This window comes from Panthera uncia, assembly GCF_023721935.1.
Source record: "Panthera uncia isolate 11264 chromosome B3 unlocalized genomic scaffold, Puncia_PCG_1.0 HiC_scaffold_1, whole genome shotgun sequence".
NCBI lineage: Eukaryota > Metazoa > Chordata > Mammalia > Carnivora > Felidae > Panthera > Panthera uncia.
In genome coordinates, this window is record NW_026057582.1 from 110005384 (window position 1) to 110030977 (window position 25594).

Sequence of the window (25594 nt, forward strand, 5' to 3'; positions counted from 1 at the left end):
ACACAGGTTTGTCCACAGTTGTTGAAAGAGATGATAGAAAACAAAATGATAAAAACTGCTTTCAGGGGTGCCTGGGTGGCTCAGTTGGTTAAGTGTCTGACTTCAGCTCAGGTCATGATCTCGTCCATGAGTTCGAGCCCTGCATTGGGCTCTGTGCTGACAGCTCAGAGCCTGCAGCCTGCTTCGGATTCTGAGGCTCCCTCTCTCTCTGCCCCTCCCCTGCTCATGCTCTGTCTCTGTCTCTCTCTCTCTCAAAAAATGAATAAACGTTAAAAATAATTTTAAAAATCTTGCTTTCAGATTCAAAAAGTGCATTCCTATTGGTAACCTCAATTTGCTCTTTACGACATCACTGTAAGTAGATAAGACAGGAGTTATTCATGGTCTAAGTTTTTATAATTAACATACCATAAAATTCATCACTTAAAGTGTGTAATTCAGTGGTTTTTATTATATTCACAGGGTTGTGCAACCATCACCACTGTCTAATTACGGAACATTTCCGTCACCCCACAAGGAAACCCCATACCCTTTAGCTGTCACTCTCTATTGTTCCCTCCCCCAAGCCTCTGGCAACTGCTAATCTACTTTTTCTGTGGACTTGTCTCTTCCGGGCATTGCATATCAATGGAATCATAGAATACGTGGTCTCTTATGTGTGGCCTCTTTCACTTACAGTGTTTTCGAGGCTCATCTATGTTGTAGTATATCTCAGTACTTCATCCCTTTTATGGCTGAATAATAGCCCATTCCTTGGATATACTATGTTTTGCTCATCCATTCATCACTTGATGGACATTTGGGTTGTTTCTGTCTCCTCACTGTTATGAATAAAGCTGTTATGTACATTCATGTGCAAGTTTTTGTGCGGACATATGTTTTCATTTCTCCTGGGCATATACCCAAGATTAGAATTGCTGGGTGATATGGTAACAATGCATTTAACTTTTTGGGAACTTCTAGATAGCTTTCCAAAGTGCACCATTTTACAGTCTCTTCGAGAATGTGTGAGGGTTTCAGTTTCTGTACATCCTCTCCAACATTTGTTGTTACTTGTCCTTTTTATTATAGCCCTCCTAGTAGGTGTATTTTATAGGTAAGAAAACGGAGGGTACATTGTTTGCCAAGGTTCTTAGAGCTAGTAAATGGTCAAGCTAGAACTTCTCTTAAAAAAGCAAATACATGCTGTATGTTCTGTGTAGGGAAGGTATTGTTATCATCTTTGTTTACAAATGCATACAGGGTGGGACTGGGCCTAAAGTGGGGCCCTTGGGCCCAACATTTAAGGAGATATCACTGTCATATTCCACCAGCACCTGGACGATCCTTAAAGGTTTCATCCTGTGCCTCCCTGGCCTCATTCTAGTTCCGGCCCTGTTTGAAGAGACTGAAGCATCAAAAGATTGAGTAGCTTCCCCAAAGTTGCATTAGTTATTAAATGGCAGAGCTGGGGTTCCAATTCAGGAAACCTGGCTTCAGAGTTCAAGTCATTAACCACCTAGGCCTTCGATGTCCAAGCTGGGCCTTTTCCATTTCTTTCTCAAACCGGAGTTTCCAAAATTAGCCAGAACTTTGACGAGTGAGGAATCCAAAGTAAAATCCCACAGATGGGTTATGGGAAGAGCAAACAGAACTAACTGACCTCAGCCTCCCAGGTACCTACCACATATTCTCCCAGAAGAGCTAACTGACCACACGGTTTCCCTTGGCCACATCTGTGCTTATTATCCCAACTCTGCATAAATCTGCCTAGTTTTTGCAGGCCACCCTGCCAGTGGCCAGATGGACTCTGTCCTGGTGGGGAAGAGGCCATCCCGAACCATCAGGATGATTAGCTCTGGCCTCTGGAAGGAAAACACATGCTCTCTTAGCCCAGTGGGGGTGAGTCTGCCCCTGATTCCAGGGTCCCGAGTCAAGTATTCAGGAATCACATCTCTCATAATCACACCCTGACTGGCTGTTCATTCTCTTTAGCCCGTGTATCAGAGTTTGCTGGTCATTTTTTTTTTGAAACATCATCTTTCCAGTGGTGCTGCTGTTTGTGTGGGTTTGGGATGGCTCTGTGGTGTAGGCCGAGGCTCCCGTAAGGTGATGTGAATACAAAAATGTCCACCGGCACTTGTATGCCTAACCTCCTCGGGGTGATAGGCGGCCTTTGGAAAGACGCTCACTCAAGTCATCATGTTCTCCCTCTGCAGCCTCTGTTCCCCAAGGTCACGATCAAGTCGGTCCCTAGCGGGGAACCTGGCCCAGGCCAGCAGACTTTGGCTATATCCCCAAAGCAGAGGTTTTTTAAGAAAATTTATAGCTGTCATCCTCCATCAAAAATGATCACTTTCGTGGTCACGTTCTCACCCTTCTGTTTGGAATTTCAATTCCTCAAAGCTATGGGTCTCTGGACCAGCAGCCCCTGGGAGCTCATTGGAAATGCAGAATCTCAGGCCTGGCCCCAGACCCGCTGAATCAGAATCTGCCTCCGACAAGATCCCTCGCTGATTCCAGTGCACCTCCACGTTTGAGAAGCACTGCTCCACGTGTCCTCATTTCTCTATTACCCTCAGCTGGGGTCTCCACCCAACGCTGGCTTTGAGGCTGGAATTTTTGGTAGGCTTTCTGATCTTAAAAAGAAAAGATGCACACACGTACAGAAATTCTTTCCCTCACCTTTACATGATGTCATTCATTTTACCTGGCCTGCCGCAAAAAAGAAAATGGCAAATTGCATCCAAGCTATATATTTTTAAGACTAACTTCTTAATTGCATCTCTCAAAGCAGCACACTGGAATCCAGCCCCCCCCCCAATCATTAACAGAGTCCCAAGTGTTGCCAAGACTAATCGAGAAATGCCGAAAGGCAAAATAAACACTGTAGTACAGTTTAATTCAAAACCATATCAGCCAAGAATGAAGGTGCAATTAGTGATAAAGATGTTAATAATTAGTTGCGGTCTGTTAAATTTTATATTCAGTGGTTACATAGAGTGAAGAAAGAATTTCCTCATGAGGACAGAAATTAATGTTTCACTTTGATTGCTATTTTAATGTGCTTATTTTAATGGGGCCATCCTGTAGAAACCCTTGGGCACATTTCCAATTTTACAGAAATGTAGAATTAATTATTATGGAAGCATATAATTTGCGAGCTGGAATGACCTTCGTGGTTATTAGATCCAGCTCAGACATTTTAGAAGTAAGTAAGAGTTGGATGATTTCTTCAAGTCCTTCAGTAGCGTATTGGAACCTTGCTCCCGAGCTCAGACCAGTGACAGCGAACCCTTCTCACATCCCTGCAGACGGGAGCACTTCTCCTGGCCTCAGAATCCCCAAATCATCCTGTGTTGGTGCTCCTGGGGCCTTACCTCACCTTGCATTATGTCCTGGTTGTTTGCCGTTGTGAGGTTGGGGGCTTGGGAAGCATATCTGATTCACTTCTGTATTCTTGACTGTTCCTGGCTCTGTATTTTGTAAACCATAGGTGCACAATAAATTTACATGCAGTGTGATATGCAGGAGCTACTTTATCCCGTTCACTAGAGCTGACTGGGTCTTCATAGTGGCAGCTTGAAATCGGCCACGGTGGAAGTACTTACACCCTGGATGTAGACAGATGGCACAAATAAGGGCTTTTCCTCCCCCGGGAAGCCAGTTATTAAACACTTAGCAGCACACAACTGTTTCCACGATTTTTCTCAGGTCTCACAAGGCAACAGGTCTTGACGATCTAAAGATTATACCAACGTGGAGATGACCGTTTACCCACCGTTCAGCGTGGGTTGCCTCCAGAGTGATGGGGTAGCCAGTTATTCAACCTCTTCTAATTTCTTCAGGGATTAAGTTTGACCCAGTGCAAGTCAGGCCTCAGGACTGCACTAGAGTGCGGTTGCTTAGCTAAGCTCCACTTACCTGGAAAAGCTATTTGGGCATGAATGGTAATGGAAACCGGTCTGAAACATCAGGCACAGTTGAGTGAGAAAAAAATCCACAGATTATTTTCAGAGAAAACAAACGAACAGGAAGTTGCTGTGGCCGAAATTATAATTATACCCTTATACTTCTCAAAAATCCCTCAGTGGCTCCCTACAGCCTACCAACACACCCAAAGTCCCCGCTGTAAGTCACACACTGACCACAGCTTACCCTTCCAACCTCATTTTCAGCCACTCACATTGCCCACCTTTGTTGTACTTTCCAGCCTCTGTAAGAGCCTGTCTGCAGAGAGAGCCAGCTTCTGTGACGCTCCCTTCTTCCCAAATGCCCTCCCTCTCCCACCATAGGCTCCATCCCTACCTGGTCCCCTCTATCATGGACCACAGCATCTGGGTTAACATGAAACTCCCTGTGACTCTGTTCCTCTCCTCTTGTGTGTCGTTCTTTAGGAGCAGGACCCGCGGTCCCATCGGCCCTGGCAAGTACGGATATGGCAAGGCCCCGTACATCTTACCACTGCAGACGGACTCTGAACACTCGCCGCAGAGGCTTCGGAGGCAGAGGCCCTCGGCCCGGCATTCCAGGTCCCAGGGGGCATCTGGTCCTAGCCACGGCTATAGCCCGTCAGCCCACCGGGCTCCCCAGCACGGGCCTCTGTACCAGAGTGACAGTGGCCCTCGCTCTGGACTGCAGACCTCCGACGCCTCCCTCTACCAGATGCCTTTGACCCACGACGGAGGCTTTCCGGCAGCTTCGAGTCTCTTCCATGGCCCGGAAATAAGCAGCAGCCACGGCATGGGGGCCCACGGGGCAGCTCAGAGCTTCTCACAGCCTGCCCGGTCCACAGCCATTTCCTGCATCGGGGCCTATCGGCAGTACAAGCTATGCAACACTAACGTGAGTACGCACTGCCTCACACCGGGCCAGGAGACAGCTGCTGGTCCCCCTTCTGCTTGGCCAGCGAAAACACGGAAGACAGCACAGGCAGGGTCTTTTAGGCCATGTTAATGCCCCTCTTTATCTTCTCTCCCTTTTTCTCTCCGTGTATTCTCCGTGGATGCTTCTCGTTTTCACCAGGTTGTCACTGTAGTAACTTAGGAGTAACTTCTTAAATTGCTCACTGACAATCACTGTTGCTACAGTGTCAAACATGTCAAACAACCTCCAGATTCTCAGTGACTTTATAAATGGGTGGCTAATTCAGGGCCAACGGTGGTCGTGCTGAAGAGTCGGGGGGAGCTTTGGCTCACATCAGTACCAATCCAGGAAGTCTCCTGCCGTCCCAGGTGTGAGCACTCTGGATATTGTATGCGGAGAAAGTCTGATCATGAATAACTTGCTAAAGATTGCATAGCGGGGTGCCTGGGTGGCTCAGTCGGTTGAGCGCCGACTTCGGCTCAGGTCACGATCTCGCGGTCCGTGAGTTCGAGCCCCGCATCGGGCCCCTGTGCTGACAGCTCAGAGCCCAGAGCCTGTTTCAGATTCTGTGTCTCCCTCTCTCTGACCCTCCCCCATTCATGCTCTGTCTCTCTCTGTCTCAAAAATAAATAAACGTTAAAAAAAAAAAAAAAAAAGATTGCATAGCTGATCTGTGGCAAAGCGACTTCTAAATGGAAACTCCCGGACAAGACTAAATGTGGTTTTTAAAAAAATACCAGTTTAAAGACTGTATACAAAAGAGAAAGGGATAAGAGAACGTTTAAAGGTTAGATTTCCAAGCTGCTATATTTTTCATTAATAATTTAATCTACCTTAATATTCTGTTACTGGGTAACAGGACAGCTGTTATATATTAGCTTCAATTCTCTCATTAAAAATATATTTCCTGCTATAGAGTCCATAGAAATGACTTAATTTGTGATTTTAATAATTCCTCTGAATGCCTGGATTGCTTTCTAGCTTTTCTTCCACTGACAGACTTCAGGAATTATTAATTTTTGTAAAGCAGTCGTTTTTCTAAAGCCATTACTAATCAGTCAACCATTAAGTCTTAATTAAGCATCGTTGCTTGTCTTATAACAGCCCGGGTACCGTGGAAGATGAAAGGAAGGTCATATTATCTATCTCACAGAGTTAGGAGGATCAAATGAGGTGATATTGAGAAAGGGCTTTATAAATTGAACAGAAATATTTGTGTCCGTGATCGGACGTGGCCCCTGTTCTTGAATATCTTTGCTTTCCTTTTAAAGTGAAATGAATTCATTTCTAAAGTAGAACACGTTGTCCCATTGACTTGTATATTTCTTAAATATGAAGACCACATAAACCAGAAAGAGACGGAAGCAGAGAGAGGGCATTTGGCACGTATTTCTGTCACTTCGCCTATACTTTTCAAGCACGCATGGTCTTGCTAGACCTTTCCTGCCGACGGCAGGGCTGCCTCTCTCCATGTAGACGTTGTGTCCTCTCTGGGTGCTGGGATGACCCCACTACTAAGGACATTGAACTGCGAGGAATCTTAGACAATTCTGGTGAATTTATGACGTGGGCCATCATTTTGGCAGTTGGCAAAGTAACATCTCAAACCCAGGACAGAGAGGTGAATGTCGACAGAGGATCATACAGCTTTAGTTCCCTTCTCTTGGCTGCAGCATGTCCCACAGTGTCCTCCCCAGTGAACCCCATTATCCTGAGACCCATCCCACTTACCCTTATTGAGTGATGTCACTCCCTAGAGGTCCCATTACTGCCTGTCTTCTTCTTTTTTTTTAATTTTTAAATCTTTATTTTTGAGAGAGGGAGAGAGAGAGACAGAATGCGAGCAGGGGAGGGGCAGAGAGAGAGGGAGACACAGAATCCGAAGCGGGCTCCAGGCTCTGAGCTGTCAGCACAGAGCCCGACGAGGGGCTTGAACTCACAAACTGCGAGATCATGACCTAAACCAAAGTTGGATACTTAACCGACTGAGCCACTCAGGTGCCCTGTTTTTTTTTTTTTTTTTCTTAATTTTTAAAAAATGTTTATTTATTTTTGAGAGAGAGAGAGCCTGTCTTCTTTTTATAAGCCCATGGCTTCTTGGTACTTGGATCATCCCCCAAACATCATGAACACCTTAAAACTCTCTGTGTTAGGAGCCCCTAAGACCTTTACTGGGTTTGATGATTTGCTGGGAGGACTCACGGTTATGATTTTTTACAAAAGGATACGGAGCAAAATCGGCAAAGAGAAAGGCACACGGGGCAAAGTTTAGAGGAAACCAGGCACAGGCTTCCATTAGTCCACTCCCAGTGGAGTCACACAGGATGTGCTTAATTCCCCCAGGAGTGAGTTGTGACAACACACGTGAACTATCGTCTACCAGGGAAGCTCATTAGAGACTCTGTGCCCAAGGTTTTTATTGGGGGCTGGTCACATAGGCACCCTTTGCCTGCCACATATCAAAATTCCAGACTCCCAGCAGGAAAGCTGGCGTTCAGCATAAACTATAGCGCTTGTCCAAATAGCTTAGGCATAGTGAGTCTCTCTTATCACTTAGGGGGTGATGGAATCCCTTCTGAAATCCAAGCTCCCGCATGCCAGCCACGGACCAGTCTTGTAAGCAGGCCTGTCTGGAGAGAACTGTCTCAGTCCTGCTGTGTTGAGTCTTAACCTGCACACTTCCCATGTGGGACCCCAGTGCTCTGGCACCTTCGCATGGATAACCTCACATGGATATTTACATATCTGCCCCAATGGGCAACATGAAGAGATAGCATGAATCTACAAATTGTGCACATCTTCCTCCTCAAAGAGGAAAGAGGTAAAGGGCAGTATTGTGAAAAATCATACGAGTCTAATAGGGAATACAGGTTATTTTATGTCCTTCAAAGATGTAAAAAGGAATACGTGCATTTAGAGATCTCTCCCAGTTCCTACCTGGGAGAAGAAAGAGAAGGGAAAGTAGGCCAGGGTGGGTTGGAAACATCCCCTGATTTCAGAACATCATCCCATAAACTAAGTGCCCAGTATACCCCACCCAGGTTCTCAATGGAATGTCCTACTTTCTAAGACTACCCTCACAGTGGAGGTCTCAGTTGTGAGGTATATAGTAATGCATCTACGGGGAGGTGTGAATTAGGGGAAATGGTTTTGCAGGCTTCCAGATCCCAGAACAGTGTCTCATCACTGATCACCATCCCCTCCGCCCTCAACAGCCTTGTGGTCCAGTGGTGAAGAAGCCCAGTGCAGCAGTGTATAAATCATTGCACTTGGTGCTGGAGCACTTCATGAGGGGGAAGAACTTTGGGAGCACAAAGGAGGAGGCCACTGGGTTGGGGAAGACTCCACTGAGGAGGAAAAAACTGAGCTAGGCTTCTAAGGATGGCCAAAAAAGAGAAAAGGGCAGTCTGGGGCAAAAGACACAGCTTAAACAGAGACGGGGAAGCGGGATTATGCCAGAATCTCAGGTGCCATGATGCTTTGCCAGGTTGTAGAGACCCTCCTTCCTTTCCCTCTCACATCCTCCTATCCGCTTCAAATAATCAATCTTTTTTTTTTTAATCTTTATTTGTTTTTGAGAGAGAGGGAGAGAAAGAGCACACATGCATGTGAGCTGGGGAGGGGCAGAGAGTGAGGGAGACACAGAATCTGAAGCAGGCTCCAGGCTCCACACTGTCAGCACAGAGCCTGATGCGGGGCTGGAACCCATGAGCAGTGAGATCATGACCTGAGCCGAAGTCGGACGCTCAACTGACTGAGCCACCCAGGCGCCCCTGAATAATCAACAAATAATGGGGAATTTGTTCTTTGACATCTCGAAATACAGAGATTTCACATGGGTGTTGCTTGACTTTCATACACGAGATAGATGCTTGAAAAACTTTTAAAACACAGTGCAGAGGGAGAAAGCAATTCTAATCCACTGGTTCAATTGGATGTTAGGCTGCAGGGCGGTCTAGGATAGCGGGCTCAGGAGCCAGCCGTGCTAGATGTAAGCCCCAGTTTCCTTGGGCAAGGGCGCTTAACTCCCTGGGACCATCTATGAAGTAGGGGTGATAATAACACCAACTCCATAGTGTTGATCATGTACATAGGGAGCTGACACGTTGTTAGGAAATAAAGTGTTCTGACCTGGATGACTGAACGCACTTGTGTGCCTCTCTGGAGCTGGGAGTGGAGCACAGTCTCCCCATGTCAGTTTCCAAGTGCTTAGTCATGAAACTGGATGAAATGGTCAGACTTGCTCAGACTCCCCTTTTGTCCTCTGGATTAGCTGGGGTTCAGAGTTCTTTCCCTTCCCCAACAATAAAACACAATTGCTGAGGGCCCCAACAGGGCAACTGTGATGTAGATTCGGTATAATCACCCTAGGGTCAGGTGTAAAGTGATGAGAACTTAGAGCTATAGATTAAGTTCCTGCCAGTGAATGCTTTATACCCTCGAATGTGTGTGTTTAATGTGAAGCCTTACCTTGGGATGTCATCTGGGAATATTAAGCATTCTAGTGTGTCTTTAGGATTGTTTGACTCTTAGTAAGATTTCCTCTATGAAATAATGTAAAATCAATAGTAGATGCAGTACTAAGGATCTTGGAATGTAGGCTTTAAAGAAAAGGGAGAGTTTTTTTTTTTTCTTGTTTACATTGTATAGGAGGAAGTTGCAAACCCCAGTGTAGATATAGAATCTTATGGTCTTTTATTTTTAATGTTTTAATTTTTTAATTGTATTATTTTTAGAGAGAGAGAACACACAACAGGGAGAGAGAGAGAGAGAGAGAGAGAGAGAGAATATTTTTTTTAAAATTTTTTTTTTAACGTTTATTTATTTTTGAGACAGAGAGAGACAGAGCATGAAAGGGGGAGGGTCAGAGAGAGGGAGACACAGAATCTGAAACAGGCTCCGGGCTCTGAGCTGTCAGCACAGAGCCCGATGCGGGGCTTGAACTCACAGACCGCGAGATCATGACCTGAGCCGAAGTCGGCCGCTTAACCGACTGAGCCACCCAGTCGCCCCGAGAGAGAGAATCTTAAGCAGGCTCCATGCTCAGCTCAGAGCCCAACACGGGGCTCGATCCCACAACCCTGAGATCATGACCTGAGCTGAAATGAACAGTTGGATGCTCAACTGACTAAGCCACCCAGGCGCCCGGAGAATCTTAAGGTCTTTTAGAGCAGGCTAGAGATGTCAATTTTAGACATCTACTGGTACGACACGCCAGATCACTCACTATCGTAGGTTCTTGTTGGCATCCAGAAACACAGCATTGATATCGACAGTGGGATCAGGTGTTCGGCTGTGGGTCAGGGACACTGGGATTAAAGTAAGCTCTGGCTCTAGGTGGCTAAGAGTCCAGTGGGAGAAAGAGACTCCTAAATAGGTAATGACAAGTATAGAGCATAAACACCACTGCACATGCTGGGTCGACACTCTGAAATCCCTGGACAGTGGAAATGAGCCTGGCCTGGCCTTCTGGAGAAATGTAGGCCATCCAGGTGAGGGGAGGATTTTCTGGGAGGAGGGAGTGACAGGGGTTCCCATAGGGGCTCAGGAGCCAGAAGGGGGTCTCGGGAGACCTCTTGGTGGAGCCAGAAGCTTTTCCTGCGAGCGGTGGCTTCCCCTGCGAGTTTCTCCTGAGGAGTGAAGGGGCAACATGGGGAGGTCTGGTTTATCCACAGCCCTGCGCTTTCTCGGCTATGGCTAAAAATAATGAGTGCTCAAGGAATCGAGTAAATAGGTTTCTTCTTCGTGGAAGTTCTTTGAAGGCCAGGGCTTGGAAGCAAATGACCTGGAGTCTTGGTAAGAGTAAAACAGGGGAAGGAGGGAACCAAGGGGCAGTCCCTCTGGTGCCTGAGGGATGCAGTTAAAATCCTTCCTACTAGCTGTTTTGGGGGTTCGTATTATTATTTGCTGATACATTAACAACCAAGGCACCTATGCCCTTTGTCTGGGAGGCTTGATGTCTCTCTCCCCACCTTCTCTTCAGGGCTCTGAATTCAGCGCTTTCTCCCTAGGGAACAATGACACTCCTGCTCCTTCTGGTGAAGGGAGGCTGTAGTGAGTCAGCTGGTGCAGGGGCAGTTTCGGGGTTATGATTTCAAAGTGCTTCGCTGCCAAAGGAGACGTGATCCTGACTTTAGACAGAGTGCACTTAACGTTATGGGGAAAAACCCCTGGGGCTAAAAGCAGCTTTTAGCAAACACGGATGTGATGAGTTCTGGTATCAGTGACTCCCCAGTAAATTTCCCTAGAGTGGGACTGACTTCAGACAATGGATTTCTCCATGTGGAGTTGTTTCTGTCTCGAAGTGAGTGAAAACAAAGGGAAGATGTTGGACAAATCTCAAATATAGCTAAGCTTTTAGAATGTCTTTAGGCCAATTCTAATTCTGCCCATTTCTAGTCTCCTATTGAAGGAAAGAGGAGCGGAAAAACAACCTCCTGACTGCACTTTTAAGGAGGAACTTAGCAAATGGGCCAGGTCAAGGATTTAGAACAATTCTGTGAGGTGTAAAACTTGCCAGGAACTGTGGGACCAGTTCCATCTAACTGGGGGCTCAACGTAAGTTTCTCTTATGAGTTTGTCACCAGCCTCCTCATCTGGGGGATATATGCTGGTGTCAGTGCTTTCTGCATCATTCTCCTTTCCACCTTCTCCGACCACTTGGAATTTCCCATAGAAAGACCTCTTACTGAGGCGCCTGGGTGTCTCAGTCGGTTGAGCGTCCAACTTCGGCTCAGGTCATGATCTTACCGTTCATGAGTACGAGCCCCGCATCGGGCTCTGTGCTCACAGCTCAGAGCCTGGAACCTGCTTCAGATTCTGTGTCTCCCTCTCTCTCTGCCCCTCCCCTGCTTGCACTCTCTCTCAAAAATAAATAAACATTAAAAAAAAAAAAGTCCTCTTACTGACCTTTTCTTGATCCGTCAGTGGCCTTTCATACATATATATGAAATATGTGAATATTAAATATATTTGTTAAATATGTAAATATTTAATATAAATATTTAAGTATATGTTTCATGTAAATATATTTGAAAGATATGAGTCACACATATATATTGAGTTGTTCACAATTGTCACCTTAATAATTATAGAAAGTAGTGCAGATACTAAGAAATAGCACAGTGGCAGAGAGAGCTATAACCTAGTCCCTCTCCCTAGATGTAATTGTAATCAATTATATTCCTCCTCCAGACCCTCCTCCCCCGCACTGCCCCCCACCACATACCATGCAGAGCCCAACACAAGGCTTGAACTCACAACCCTAAGATCAAGACCTGAGCTGAGATCAAGAGTCAGGTGCTTAACTGACCAAGCCACCCAGGCACCCCTCTGGTTTTTCTTTAAAACATGAAATGAGGTGTTTTGTTTTGTTCTGTTTTTTTTTTTTTTTAAGGTATTTTATCTTTTTACTTTTAAGTAAAGTCTTTGCCCAATGTGGGCCTTGAACTCACAACCCTGAGATCAAGACCTGAGCTGAGATGGAATTAGATGCTTAGCCACCTGAGCCACCCAGGTACCCCGCAGTCAGTCATTTTGAATTTTTAGTTACTAGGGTCATTCTCTTCATAAGTCTAATAGTATACTGATACCTCTGCTTGTTGATACATCAACTTCAAATTTCCTTCATCAACTCCTCACTCCAAAAGAAGGAGAAATGACCCTCTTCCCCTCCCACTGTGCTGATACCTGCTATCCACGTTTTAATTTTCAATTATATATATATATATTTTTTTTTTTTTAATTTTTTTAAAATTTATTTATTTTGAGAGACAGAGAGCAGAGGGACAGAGAGAGGCAGAGAAAGAATCTCAAGCAGGCTCCGTGCTATCAGCACAGAGCCCAATGCAGGGCTCAAACTCACGAACTGCGAGATCATGACCTGAGCCGAAACCAAGAGTCAGACGCTTAACCAACCGACTGAGCCACCCAGGTGCCCCTCAGTTATATTTAAAAAAAAAAAAATTTTTTTTAACATTTATTTATTTTTGAGAGAAAGAGACAGAACATGAACAGGAGAGGAGCAGAGAGAGAGGGAGACACAGAATCCAAAGCAGGCTCCAGGCTCCAAGCTGTCAGCACAGAGCCCGACGCGGGCTGGAACCCATGAGCAGTGAGATCATGACCTGAGCCGACGTCGGACGCTTAACCGACTGAGCCACCCAAGTGCCCCGTGTATTTTTAATTACATGTAGTATATTCACAGTTTTTGTTCTCTTGATTTATCAACATGAGGGAGGATCAGTTAACTCCTTGTTTTGCAAGATTAGAAATTTAATGTCCAGTTTGCTGAACTACATGTGTTAACTGATGTAGTTTTCTCTTCTTGGCCTGTGAAATCCCTAATTATGAGGGGTTCTTCTCTTTATCCTGCGAGGTTACAACAGTAATGACACATAGTACTAGGGCCACATTGAATATTTGCCTTTGAAGGAATTTCACCTGCTCTTCTAGCAGATAGCAGAGGGGAAGAAAGCCACTCTTATAAATGTGTTCCTGAAAGTAACAACTAGGGGAAGTAGAAGTTTTAAATGTTTAAAAAAAAAGTTTACATTTTGCCATATACTTTCTGATTAGTTAGAAAAAAAAGATGTTCTTGTTTTGATCTTTTTTAAAAGTTTATTAAAAAATAAAAATGAAATAAAAGCGTACTGAATTATTTTGAGAGAGAGAGAGAGCCAGTGCGTGAGCGAGCGAGCAGGGGAGGGTTAGAGAGAGAGGGGGAGAGAGAGAGAATCCCAAGCGAGCTCTGAGCCATCAGTACAGAGCCTGATTCGAGGCTCAGACTCATGAACCATAAGATCATGGCCTGAGCCGAAACCAAAAGTCGGATGCTTAACTGACTGAGCCACCCATGCACCCCTCCTTTAGATCTTCTTACACGCATAGAGATATATACATCTAAGGAGGGAGAAATAATAAGTACTACCGGGATAAGTCTAGATTTGTATGAACGTTTATCCAGAGTACTTAAAAATATGTGGTTTTCCTCTGTGAATAAATGGGCTTAGTCATATTAACATCCGTTGGCTCTTTGAAGGAGAGGGAAACACCTTTTTGTAGGAGAACATTATGAATTTGGATGGGGGAGAAAAGGTGTTTGCATACTAAGAAAACCTCAGGATTTTGGGGGGTTTTTTTGTTGTTGTTTTTGGTTTTAAATCCAAACCCTGACCCAACCCTTTTGGACAAACCAATTTACTGACTGTCTAGAGAGTGCTAGAAGTGGTAGCAGGTGGCAAAAGTTTTTGCGAGGTTGAATTTGTTCCAAGTGACTTGAGAAAGCAGATATGAAACATATTTGAAAAATGTGCTGGATAATTTGTAAGAAATTTTGATCCATGGTTATATTATTCTATTATTCTACAGCTGGAAAACAAAGCCCCTTTTTACAGCTGTGGAAAAGAAAGGGGAGTGTTTGCTCAGAACACCTACCTGTCAGGCGCTTGAAGCTTCTGGAACTGTTGGAGTCTTTTTTTTTTTTTTTTTTTTTTTTAGTGTTTGTTTATTTTTGAGAGAGAGACAGAGACGGCGACAGAGACAGAGACTGAGTGGGGGAGGGGCAGAGAGAGAGGGAGACAGAATCCAAAGAAGGCTTCAGGCTCCGAGCTGTCAGCACAGAGCCCGACATGAGGCTTGAATCCACAAAACGTGAGATCATGACCTGAACTGACTTCAGACACTTAATGGACTGAGCCACCCAGGCACCTCATTGCTGGAGTCATCTTTGATGTCTACTTAGATTCCAGTTCAGCTAACATTTAGTGGGCATTATTATGAGCTAGAAATTTTCATGTATTACTAAATTAATCTTTGCAAAAATCCCTGCGGGGTGGGAGTGGTTCAGGGCTTGTTATTGAAATGCAGTAATTTAGGTTTAGAGAAGCAAAGTGCTTTGCCCAAGTCACATGCCCAAGGTCCCTTTCTCATGGCAGTGTAGGGACACTTTCCAGATATCTTTCTTTCGATTTCTTCACTGGGGTGATGTTAAATCCATCGCATGTTGTATGTTTGTACTGGTCTTTTGATTGAATCCAGAGCAATGCAAAGGATAAAAAAAAATATGCATGTCTCACCCAGGAAGACTTCAAGGTCATGTCCCTTGGTGCCACCTTCATTGGGGATGATGCCCTTCAGTCCTTCAGTTGACTGAGTAGCTGAAAGTAATTATCAGAAGGTGAGTATGTGGTCACCAAGAGGCCCCTTGAACAGTGAAGTTAGGTGCAGGCCGTAGTCACCTCAGATTAACCAGGGTCACTAGCAACACAGCCCGAGTTTCCATAATCCTCTTTGTAACGCATAGCAACCCTAGGCAGTTGTCGAGATGGAACTTTGGACAGGGTCTGAAGTGCTTTATAAGGATTTATTATATTAAAGCACATCGTTTTCCTTTTCCCATAAGAGACCAGTGGAAACATCTCTCCCCCTTGGGGATGGAGGGAAGTCATTTGAAGGGAGGTTATCTCCCAGAGGCATTCCATGGCAATAGAGCTCTGGTCTTTGCTAGCCCCATCCTGTGATCCTGATCTCTATCTACCCGGCTTTTCCCTTGTCCCACTTTTCCGGCCTGAAGATGACAAGAATCTCTGCCCACGGAAAGGATTAGTGGCTGCGGGAAATCTGCCCAAAGCGAACTTGCTGTGTAAAATAGAGACAATTACTGATAAGGTGAGGGTGACTCAGTCTGTGGCATCAGGAAGCAACCCACTTAAAATGCAACAAATGTAAAACGATCTGTAACCGGGAAGTTTTAACTTCAGGGAGTCTGTTGAAATGAGAGGAGATCATATACCGATAAAAGTATGACAAGTACCAACAGATGTAACCCACAAGAGATGTGAAACAGAATTTCCCTGACCCTGCTTGGTTTTCATCCTCAATCTGCAACTGCCCGATCCTTACAGCTGAGGCCCCTTCCCCAGGCCTTAGAGGCTGGATCCGGCCTTGGGATCCAGGACTTCTTGGTCAAGGAGTTAAGGCCCTCTTGTCTGAGGACCCATCACAAATTAACTTTGCTGCCCACCCAGTCTTGAGGGCCACCATAGCGTGGTGGTTAATGGCACGGGTTCTAGATCCAAAGTGTTATTCAGATACTGAATTCACCACTTATCAGCCCTATGGCTTTGGACAGCTCACTTAACTTTTTGCTGCCTTGACTTTCTCATCTATAAAATGGGTATAATAGTTGTGGGGACTAAATGAGCTAATATACATAAAACATGCGGTAGAGTGCTTGACATTTAATAAGTGCTCAGTAAAAGTTAGCTATTCTTTTTTTTTTTAATGTTTTATTTATTTGTTTGTTTATTTATTTATTTATTCATTTTGAGAGAGAGGGAGAGAGAGTCCCAAGCAGGCTCCACACTGTCAGCACAGGGCCCGATGTGGGGCTCGAACCTATGACTGCGAGATCATGACCAGAGCTGAAATCGAAAGGGCCAGACATTCAACCGACTGAGCCACCCAGGTGCCCCAAAGTTAGCTATTCTTAACATCACTGTGACCCCAGACTTCTGTTTCGATCGTCTTTACTATAATTTCATCTCAGTAACCCACATCCACAGCTGGACCCTGTGAGCCTTGCATTTCTTGGACTTGGTCCCTCTCCTACCCTCTAATTGGCAGGTCCCCTAGCATCGCGTGAGTCCCTGCTAGGGACACCCAGGGCCATGGCAGGGCACCTGGTCATCTCCTGCTGGATCTTCCCATGCTAGCCACATGCTGGATACCATAGGCATTTTGCTGGGCTCAGCTGCCTTTGGGCAACTGGAAGTGGATTTGCTGCTGCAGCACCTGACCCCCCTCCCCCGCCCCCCCCCCCCCCCACTGCGGGTCGGATGCCACATGAAGCCCCTTTGCCTAAGGAAGTAACTGGGCCATGCTCAGATATAAGGAACTTGTTGGTGACCTGGGACAGGGCGTCCTGAATGATCTGTCACTGGTGACTATTGGCTTGGTAGATGCAAATGGACATAGTAAGAGCTTTAGTGGGACATTAAAATCTACCATAAGATTATTAACTATAAGCACGTGCAAAGCTGGCAAAGGGCCAAGTGTTTGGAAGGATTCAGTAATTATACATTTTTATTACATAAACGTTACATATATATTGCAGAAAAATTAGTGGAATAAGCCAAAAGTTTTCTTTGTGAAAAGAAAAAAAATCTAAAACCCACCTTCCAGAGATAATGCTTTTAATCTTTCTCTGCACACACTGACACACACACACACAATCACTTAGCACTTTTTTCACTTAATGGGTTGTGGACTGCTTTGCATGTCATGAAATACACATTTAGACCATCAAGTATTGAGCGATTCAGAATGATTCCACAGATGCACTGGTTCCTGGTGTAGCCTATTAGCATATTTTGCTGATGGAAGAGAAAGAGGTTAAGCAGACTGGCTAAGAGTTTGTGGTCTGTAGCTTCCAATTCTGGCAACTGCCACCAGGTTGAGTGAGGGAGGCTTCTGGCTGAAGCCTCACTGCAGAAAAGCCTGGCTTTACATAGGTGTGGTTATTTGAGGAATGGGACATTGAGGCCACTTGTTCTGGTCTGTTTCCATAATGAAAAGATGCAACCCAGTAGCTAATCTCTAGTTTCTTTCTTTCTTTTTTAATGTTTATTTATTTTTGAGAGAGAGAGAGAGAGAGAGAGAGAGAGAGAGAGAGACAGAGAGCACAAGCGGGGAAGGGGCAGAGAGACAGAGGGAGACACAGGATCTGAAGCAGGCTCCAGGCTCCGAGCTGTCAGCACAGAGCCTGACGTGGGGCTCGAACTCACGGACTGTGAGATCATGACCTGAGCCAAAGTCCGACACTTAACCGACTGAGCCACCCAGGCACCCTGAGAATCTCTAGTTTCTGATTATGGCCAGAGTGGGCGGTCAGCGCTCTGGGCTCTGTCCCTATGTCACTACGACCTCTGGGGAGCTACGCCACTTCTCCTGGCCTCAGTGTCCTCATCAGAATTAAAGGGTTGGATTTGATTGTCCCTGCTCTAATACTGTGATTGGGCATTAACTAACATGGAGTAAGATTGAGGCTTGGGTGTGGCTTTTCATTGCCACTGAGTTCCGGTGCCAGGGTGGCTGAGCCAGATCTCCAAGCATATATTCCTGGCCCTGTCCCTACCCTCCCAGTGGGGCGAGGCCTGAGAACCTGTATTTTTAACAACCTGCCTAGAGATTCTTTCTTGTTGCAAGGATGTCAGCTTCTCCCAAGTCACCCAACTGATCACATCCCCGTCGAGCTCTAGTTCTGGCCAAAGGGTTGTCAGAAGCATCTTAACCCCAAATCCTTCAGGGAGACAGCTGGTGTTGCTGGACGCCTACCTGCTTCCTGGCTCGGGGGCCACCAGAGGCTTGCCTTCCAGAACCCATGGAGACAGCCTTCCCCAGCCTGTCGGCTTCTCACTGATTGTCAGAGCTCAGCCCACCCTGTCTGTCCACCGGGCCCTTTTTTTCTCCACCGGTTTCTATCACGTTCTGCTTCACATGGCTTCTCGCTCCATGTGGTTTGGCTCAGGCTGCAGCAGGGTTATGACCACCCCGGGTGTTTGTACCAGCAGCCTCTCCCAACTGTCCTTTTTCAAGCAAGAGATGCTTTCCTTTCTGCCTGGTTTTATTCCTCCCTCTGTTCACTCCTCCTCCAAAAGATCTGGCATTTCTGATACGTACAGTGGATTTCTTTAGAAATCCTTCAGGAGTTTGAGCTGCCTTATTGGCAGTTTATTCCAGAAACTTCTTATACACAGGGCTTTTAATATGTAAGGGTCCAGATTCCTTTCCCTCTGATTATTAAAACATACACACTGACCCCACACACATTTAAATTAAAAAAAATTTTTTTTAATGTTTATTTATTTTTGAGACAATGTGAGAGACAGAGTGCAAGTGGCAGAGGGGCAGACAGAGGGAGACACAGAATCTGAAGCAGGCTCCAGGCTCTGAGCTGTCAGAGGGGCTCGACGCGGGGCTCGAACTCATGAACCGTGAGATCATGACCTGAGCCGAAGTTGGACGCTTAACTGACTGAGCCACCCAGGCGCCCCCCCCCACCCCCCCCCACATTTAAATAAGAATGTACTTAGGTTTTAAAAAAAGCTAGATCACACTTTATCCATGATTTGAATTAGAGACTCTGATCTTATTATTATATTTCACATTTGTTTATTTCATGTCACACTTTGTTCATATTTATCATTTGTAAATAAGAAAGAAACTAGAGGGAACTGGATATTTTCTTTGATTAGTATATCAGGATCACCTGATAATTTGATAAAATATAGATCACTGGATAATTTGATAAAATATCTCACACCAGACTTACTTACTAGCCATCCTTGGGGGAGGGACCTGGGACTTTGTATTTCCCATAGACCTCTGGGTGATTCTTTTGTGTGCGAAAGGCTGGGAGCTCTGGCATTAAATCGTGGAGAGCATTTAGACCAGAATGTAGACAAGATGGGAAGGACACTGAGATGCATCCGGATGGGCACCAGACCATGTAGCCTGAAATCCAGCCTCTGCCCTCACTGGCTGAGTGGTTCCTCTGTGCCTCAGTTTGCTCATCTGTGAAAAATCTGCAGAACTCTCCTATTGGCCTCATTGGTCACTATGAGGATTAAATGAATTAGTATGTGTAATATGTTCAAAACAGTACCTGCGCATGATAAGGATTCTGTACATTCTTGTGTGAATATTATCCCACGAGCGGGAATGGCATGAACAAAGTCAAGCAGATGGAAATGAATGGCCTTTTTGGAGTAGGTGAGCAGACCAATTTGTCAGGAGCAGAAGGTTTCGGTTAGTGGTTTTCAAATTATGGTGCAAAAGCTTAACCTGGGGAGCTTGTTAAAATTTTAGTGTCCTTCCAAAGATTCTGATTTAGTAAACTTGGAATGAAGCCTTGAGATCTGCATTTAAAATTTTAATGCAGGTGATCAGCACATTTTCAGAAACCCTGGTTTTGGTAGAGGAGGGCTGGCATTTACAGTTGCAGAGGCCTCCGGGGGTGTGACTGGGGCCGTGAAGAGATACGGACACTAACCGCATGTTCAATATCTGCTTTATTAGGTGTGTCCAGAAAGCAGTAGAAGTATCCGGGAGGTTCAGTGTGCATCCTACAACAACAAGCCATTCATGGGCCGGTTTTATGAGTGGGAACCGTTTGCAGAAGGTAAGAATAGGCACAGCCCCGGCCATAGGAATTATGCCTGTCTGTTCTTCAACACTGCTCCCTTCTGCTCAACGCTGGAAGAATTGGCGAGAGCCTCATCAGAGTGGCAGTAGGGGGCGAAGTGTGATCCCAGGACACGGGGGAGCCCACAGGTGGTTTAGCTCAGGTGACTCTTGGACCATTATCACATGGATGAGAGATTGATAGAAACGAGCAGCATCTGAGTGGGACCGAACAGGGTTTGAAGAACTGGAGGGAGCAAGAGGTTCAAACCAACGTCGGAGGATTGAGCGGGGACAGTTTCCCTTTCCCCCGGCCCTGCTCCAGGGTTCATGTGGTGGCTTCAGATGACGTGTAGGGTTGTATTAACCAGTCGTTTGGCTTTTATGTGCAAGGAGGGCCTCATGTGCGGTTTCCAAGGATGAAACGCCATAGGCAGGCGTTGGCCTTGGTTCCGAGGTTCTTGCCGTTTCAAAATGGCAGAAGATCTGATTCTGATAGAACTTGCCAATACTGCTCTAGATCCCAGGGTCACTTTTCTTAGTTGAAACCGAGGTGATGTGACATGCCCTTAGGACTGAGAAGTATTACATTCTGGGATATTTCTTCTATCGCAGAGAAAGTGGACTCCTAGGAGGTGATGGGTTAAGCAAAACTTGTGAGGTTTGATACTGGCGGTCAAGTTGGCCAGAAGGGAGAGTCCAGCTGTCTTCAGTGTCTATTGCCAGCCCAAGAGAGTGGCCGGGGCCCCTGGCGTTGGTCAAAACCCAGAGTACAGAGCACTGCTGCTGTGTCCAGGAGCTATGGAGAAATTGTCTTGAGAGAGGGCTTGATAGCTGTGCTGATTTCGTTACAGAATCAGTGCCCCGGGGAAGCCAGACTATGGAAAGTCATGCTACGGTGGGGACCCTTGGGGAAGTGGGAGGGGTTATTGGGTATCGATATCTGCTCTGAAATTGGACACAAAATTGTTTCTGTCTTTGTAGTTCTTCAGAGGGGAGTCTGTAGCTTCTCTTGGATTCTCAAGGAGGTTCCATGACCTCAAAACCGTCACGAACTAGCTTGACTAAAATATTGGGGTGGTCAGATCCAAACAGGAAGGAGGCACAGATGAAACGTACAGCCAGCTGGATGCAAATGTGAGGGTGGCCAAGAGACTGGAGGGTAAACTAGGGAAGGAAGCCTGAAGTGAGGTTTTGCTGCTCTGAATCAGAGCTTGGCTGTGACCCTTTGCATTCTGAAAAGCATTTTGTTAAATGCAATTTGGTATCCGGATTTGGATCCTGGGACAGAAAAAGGGCAAGGGCCTTGGCGGAATACCTGGTGAAATATGCATAAAGTGTATAGTTAAGGTAATAGTATCATGCTGGTGGTAATAGTGAAAAAAATTTTTTTAATGTTTACTTTATTAATTTTGAGAGGGAGGGCATGAGCAGGAGAGGGACAGAGATAGAGCAGGGGAGAGAGAGAGAGAATCCCAAGCAGGCTCTGCACTGTGGCTCCAACTCACAAACTGTGAGATCATGACCCGAGCTGAAACGAAGAGTTGGACACTTAACCAACTGAGCCACCCAGGAGCCACAGTTTCTTAGTTTTTATAAATGTACCATGGTTTTACAGGATGTTAACATTAGGGGAAGCTGGGTGCAGAGCATACAGGAACTCCCTATATGATCTTTGCAACTATTCTGTAAATCTAAAATGATTTCAAAATAAAAACTTATTTTAAAAGGCATTGTGGTCCCAGTTAGCTAGGTCTTACATGGATTCTGATGAAGATCAAGACTAAGACTTGCTTTATATGGGGGAGGAAGAGTGTGCTGGATTGAAAAGTATCAGAACGTGAGCTTATTTGGAGATAGGGTTACTGCAGAGGTAAAGGGTTGAGGTCCTACTGGAGTAGGGTGGGCTCTTAATCGAGTATGACTGATGATCTTGTAAGAGAAGAAGAAAGGACACAGACATACAGGGAGAGTGCTAAGTGACAACGAAGGCAGAGATTGGAGTCACATGCCCACAAACCCAAGTAACCCCACGGGTTGCCAGCGACCACCAGAAGTTAGACAGGACAATGAAGGATCCTGGGGTAGAGCCTTCAGAGACAGCATGGCCTGCCACCGCCTTGCTTTTGGACTTCAGCCTCCAGAACTGAATTTATGAGAGTTTATTTCTGTTGTTTTAAGCCATCATGTTTGTGGTATTTTGTCATGCAGCCCTAGGAAACTACTAGAAAGGAAAGAAGTAGGTTCTGGACTGGTTGAGATCTACCCACATGAGTAGATCAGAAAGTAAGGGTGGTCTGACCAGCAGCGGGACCACCCGCAGCGGGAGATGCCCAGAGAAGCAAGGCACAGATCTACGGTGAGTGAGCACCTTACAAAGCTAGGTCTACTTGAGACAGTGGTTCTCAGCCTTTGCTGCTCATTAGAATCACTGAGGAGCCTTCCAGAAAGACCAAGGCCTGGGCCCCACTCCCAGAGACTGTGATTTAATTGGTCTAGAGTGCAGCCCGGGCATGGGGATTTTCTAAAGATCCCCAGTTATTCTAGTGGGTGGCTGGGGTCGAGAACCTCTAATCCAACAGGCAGGCATGATCTCAGAAGTGGTGGTGGCTCTTGCCTAAATTGAGGCAGAATCATGACTGTTTTTATACACCGTGAGATATATTCTTGCGTCAGGACATCTGTAGTTGTCCGTGAACATTTAGAGAAGGAGTAACCTGGTCTTTTGTCTGAGCCACACCCTTGCTTTATTGCTGGCTGTGGATACTAGCTGCTTTATTGTGATTAGCTGGGAGGAAAGAGAATTCCTCCAGCAGGGCTCTCTGCACTCCATTGTTTTGCCTGGAGCTGAAGCACGGTGCTGGCCCTTCTCTGCATAGTTTGGGGTGGTCATCTGCCAGTACGGTTATCTAAGATCCCCTGACCCTCTCAGGCCGTCGATAGATTCAGGTCTAGTATCAAAAGCCCTGTGTGCTGCAAAGAACTTGAGTGCTAAGGTTTTCACGTATTACAGGTGGTCCCTGTGCGTGTCTGCTATCGTCTGGTTTATGTTTGATTCTATCTTTTCTGTTCTTTGGTTTGTCCCGATTTGTGCTAGACTCAAAGTGTGAGGCCTGTGAGTTTTTTGTTTTTTTTTTTTAAACACTTGCTTTAACATCTGTAGTCACAGAGAGAATAGTTTGATGGCATAATAATGAGCTTCTTAAACTCATCACTTAATTTCAACAGTTATCAGCTCATGGCCAATCTTTCTTATGTACACCCTACCCTCTCTTCCCCATCCAGAATATGGGGAACTCTTTGAATTCACATTACATAGCATTATTCCTCAGTAGATATATTGATTAGGGCTCTTAGTCGTAAGGGACAGAAACCCAGTGTTTAAACCAGAAAGATATTTTGTTGCTTGTGTTACTGGGAAGTCCGAGAGGTGGACTAGATTTCAGATAGAAATGCATTCCAACAATTCAGTAATACTAGGACCCTGCCTTTTTCTGTCTTTCTCCATTTCTTGGTTCGTTTACTTCTCCCGTATATGAGCAGGCTTACAAGGCTTGGAGCTTGCAATCGCAGTGGTAGAGACTCTCTCTCATCTAGTGTTATGGGGTGAATTGTGTCCCCATCCCCACCCCCGCAAGATATGCTGAAGCCCTATTCCTGGTACCTGTTTTCCTTATTTGGAAATTGGGATTTTGTAGATATAATGAAGCTGCAAGGGAGAGGTCATGCCGGAGTAGGGTGAGTCCTTATTCCAATATGATTGGTGCCCTTATAAAAAGAAGAAACCATGTGAAGCCACAGGCACAGACACAGAGAGAAGACAGCCATGTGATGACTGAGGCAGAGATTAAAACAAGCCAAGGAACCAAGAAACATTAAGGATTGCCAGCAACTACCAGAAACCGGGGAGAGGCATGGAAAGATTCTTCCCCAGAGACTCTGGGGGGAGCACGGCCCTGTCCCCACCTTGATTCCTGGACTCCAGAACCGTGAGGGAATGATTACCTGATGTTTTAAGCCACCCAGTTCGCCGTGATATGTTAGGGAGGCCTAGGAAACAGACACACCTAGTGACTGTTTCAGTCTCATGAGTTTGGGGGCTGGGGGTCCTCGGGCTGGCTCAGGTCATGTGATCAGCTCTCGGTGAGAGGCCCACATCACAGGAGGCAGAGGCAGGGGAGTGGGGATCGGGACGCAGAAAAACAGACTCACTAAAAATCATTACGTACTTCTTGACTATAAGCTGTGAGATTTTAAATGAACCACTTCGAATCGTGGTGTTTCACAAAGTCAAGGAAAATGCCGAATGGCAGCAGATTAAAAAAAAATCAGCTGTCTTCTACAACGTGTTACCCTATCTAGAGGATTCAACGTTCTTTGAAAATATTTACTGACGTTACTATGTCTCCGGTGCCCAGAGGAGGAGGAGCCCATGGTCCCCGAAATTGCATTTACTTTGGCTTTGCTTAAATATTTCTTTTTGCTGCTAAGATTGCTTTTTTGGTTTTGTCCTTCTTCCTCTTAAATGACTCCCAGGCTGACCTGTGGGAGGAAGATGCCGTTAATGCTTCTGCAGGGCGTTCAGACTTTGTGGCTGGATTTTGCATTGGGCTCTTGGTTTTGTTTGGATGTCTACTGCTGTTCGCCTGTACCTGCTTAGGGAAACAGCTGTACTCACTCAGTCCAATGCCACATAGCATAGTAAAAGCAGAGTACTCTCTGATAAACACATTAATTTCACCACATGGCTCCTCTTAGCCCTTTAATCACATTTCCTGGATATGGCGATCTGTCCTTAGATAATGCCTCTAGGAATTTTTCGCGTTGCCCTGGACCTAACATCGTAAAGACAATGGAGGCAGAGTTAGGGTGCCCATGTGTCCTTGTGTGCCCAGGACAGGAAAGATGTGTATCCGTCGCCCTGTCCCCTTTCACCCTCAGAACCATTTTGGACAATAAATGATGCTGTCAGCGCAGCTAGCGGGGGACACGTCAATAGGAAGACTCTTGCGTAGATGCTGACTTTGGGGAATATGGCACCTGTTTTCATGCCTACGGCGCTGGGACTGGGCAGCACGAGGCTCTAGAGTTTTGCTGGGTCACCGTGGGCTACCCAACAGTAGGTATCAGTCTTACTCCACAAATCAGGGGACAGCTTTGTGTTTGGGTAGCTTAAGTGCACTCTGGGGCCCCGAGGGGTGAACTAAAACAGAGTGGAAATCTAAAGGCTGGAGGCGAGGCTGAGTTAGAAGTTGGAGGTTGCCAGCTGGCCGCATGAACGGGGCCGCTATATCTGTCAGTAGTGACTAGGTTATGTTTCAGTAACAAAGAACTGCCTGGTACTAATGACTTCGCCAACCAAAGTTTGTCTCTTGCTCATGCTCCATGTGTAATGTAGTGTGTGCTCTGTTCATCTGGGGAGCCAAGCTGGTAGAAGCTGCCCGTCTTCTCAGGTTCCCACTGAGGCGGAGAAAGGGAACAAGTGAATCACACACGGATTCTCAAAGCTTCTGCCAGAAGTGATCAGTGTTGTTTCTGCTCACATCTCGTTGGCCAAGGCACGTTG

At 45.8% G+C, this 25594-nt stretch overlaps 1 protein-coding gene across 1 annotated transcript in view; it reads left to right on the forward strand.

The window, feature by feature from the left end:
* Nucleotides 1-25594, forward strand: part of THSD4 (thrombospondin type 1 domain containing 4) — a 568037-nt gene that overhangs the window by 108425 nt on the left and 434018 nt on the right. Inside the window, exons 5-6 of the mRNA XM_049611866.1 lie at nucleotides 4377-4824; nucleotides 19924-20026. Coding sequence (XP_049467823.1) covers nucleotides 4377-4824; nucleotides 19924-20026 — 551 coding nt within the window. The remainder of the gene's footprint in view (nucleotides 1-4376; nucleotides 4825-19923; nucleotides 20027-25594) is intronic.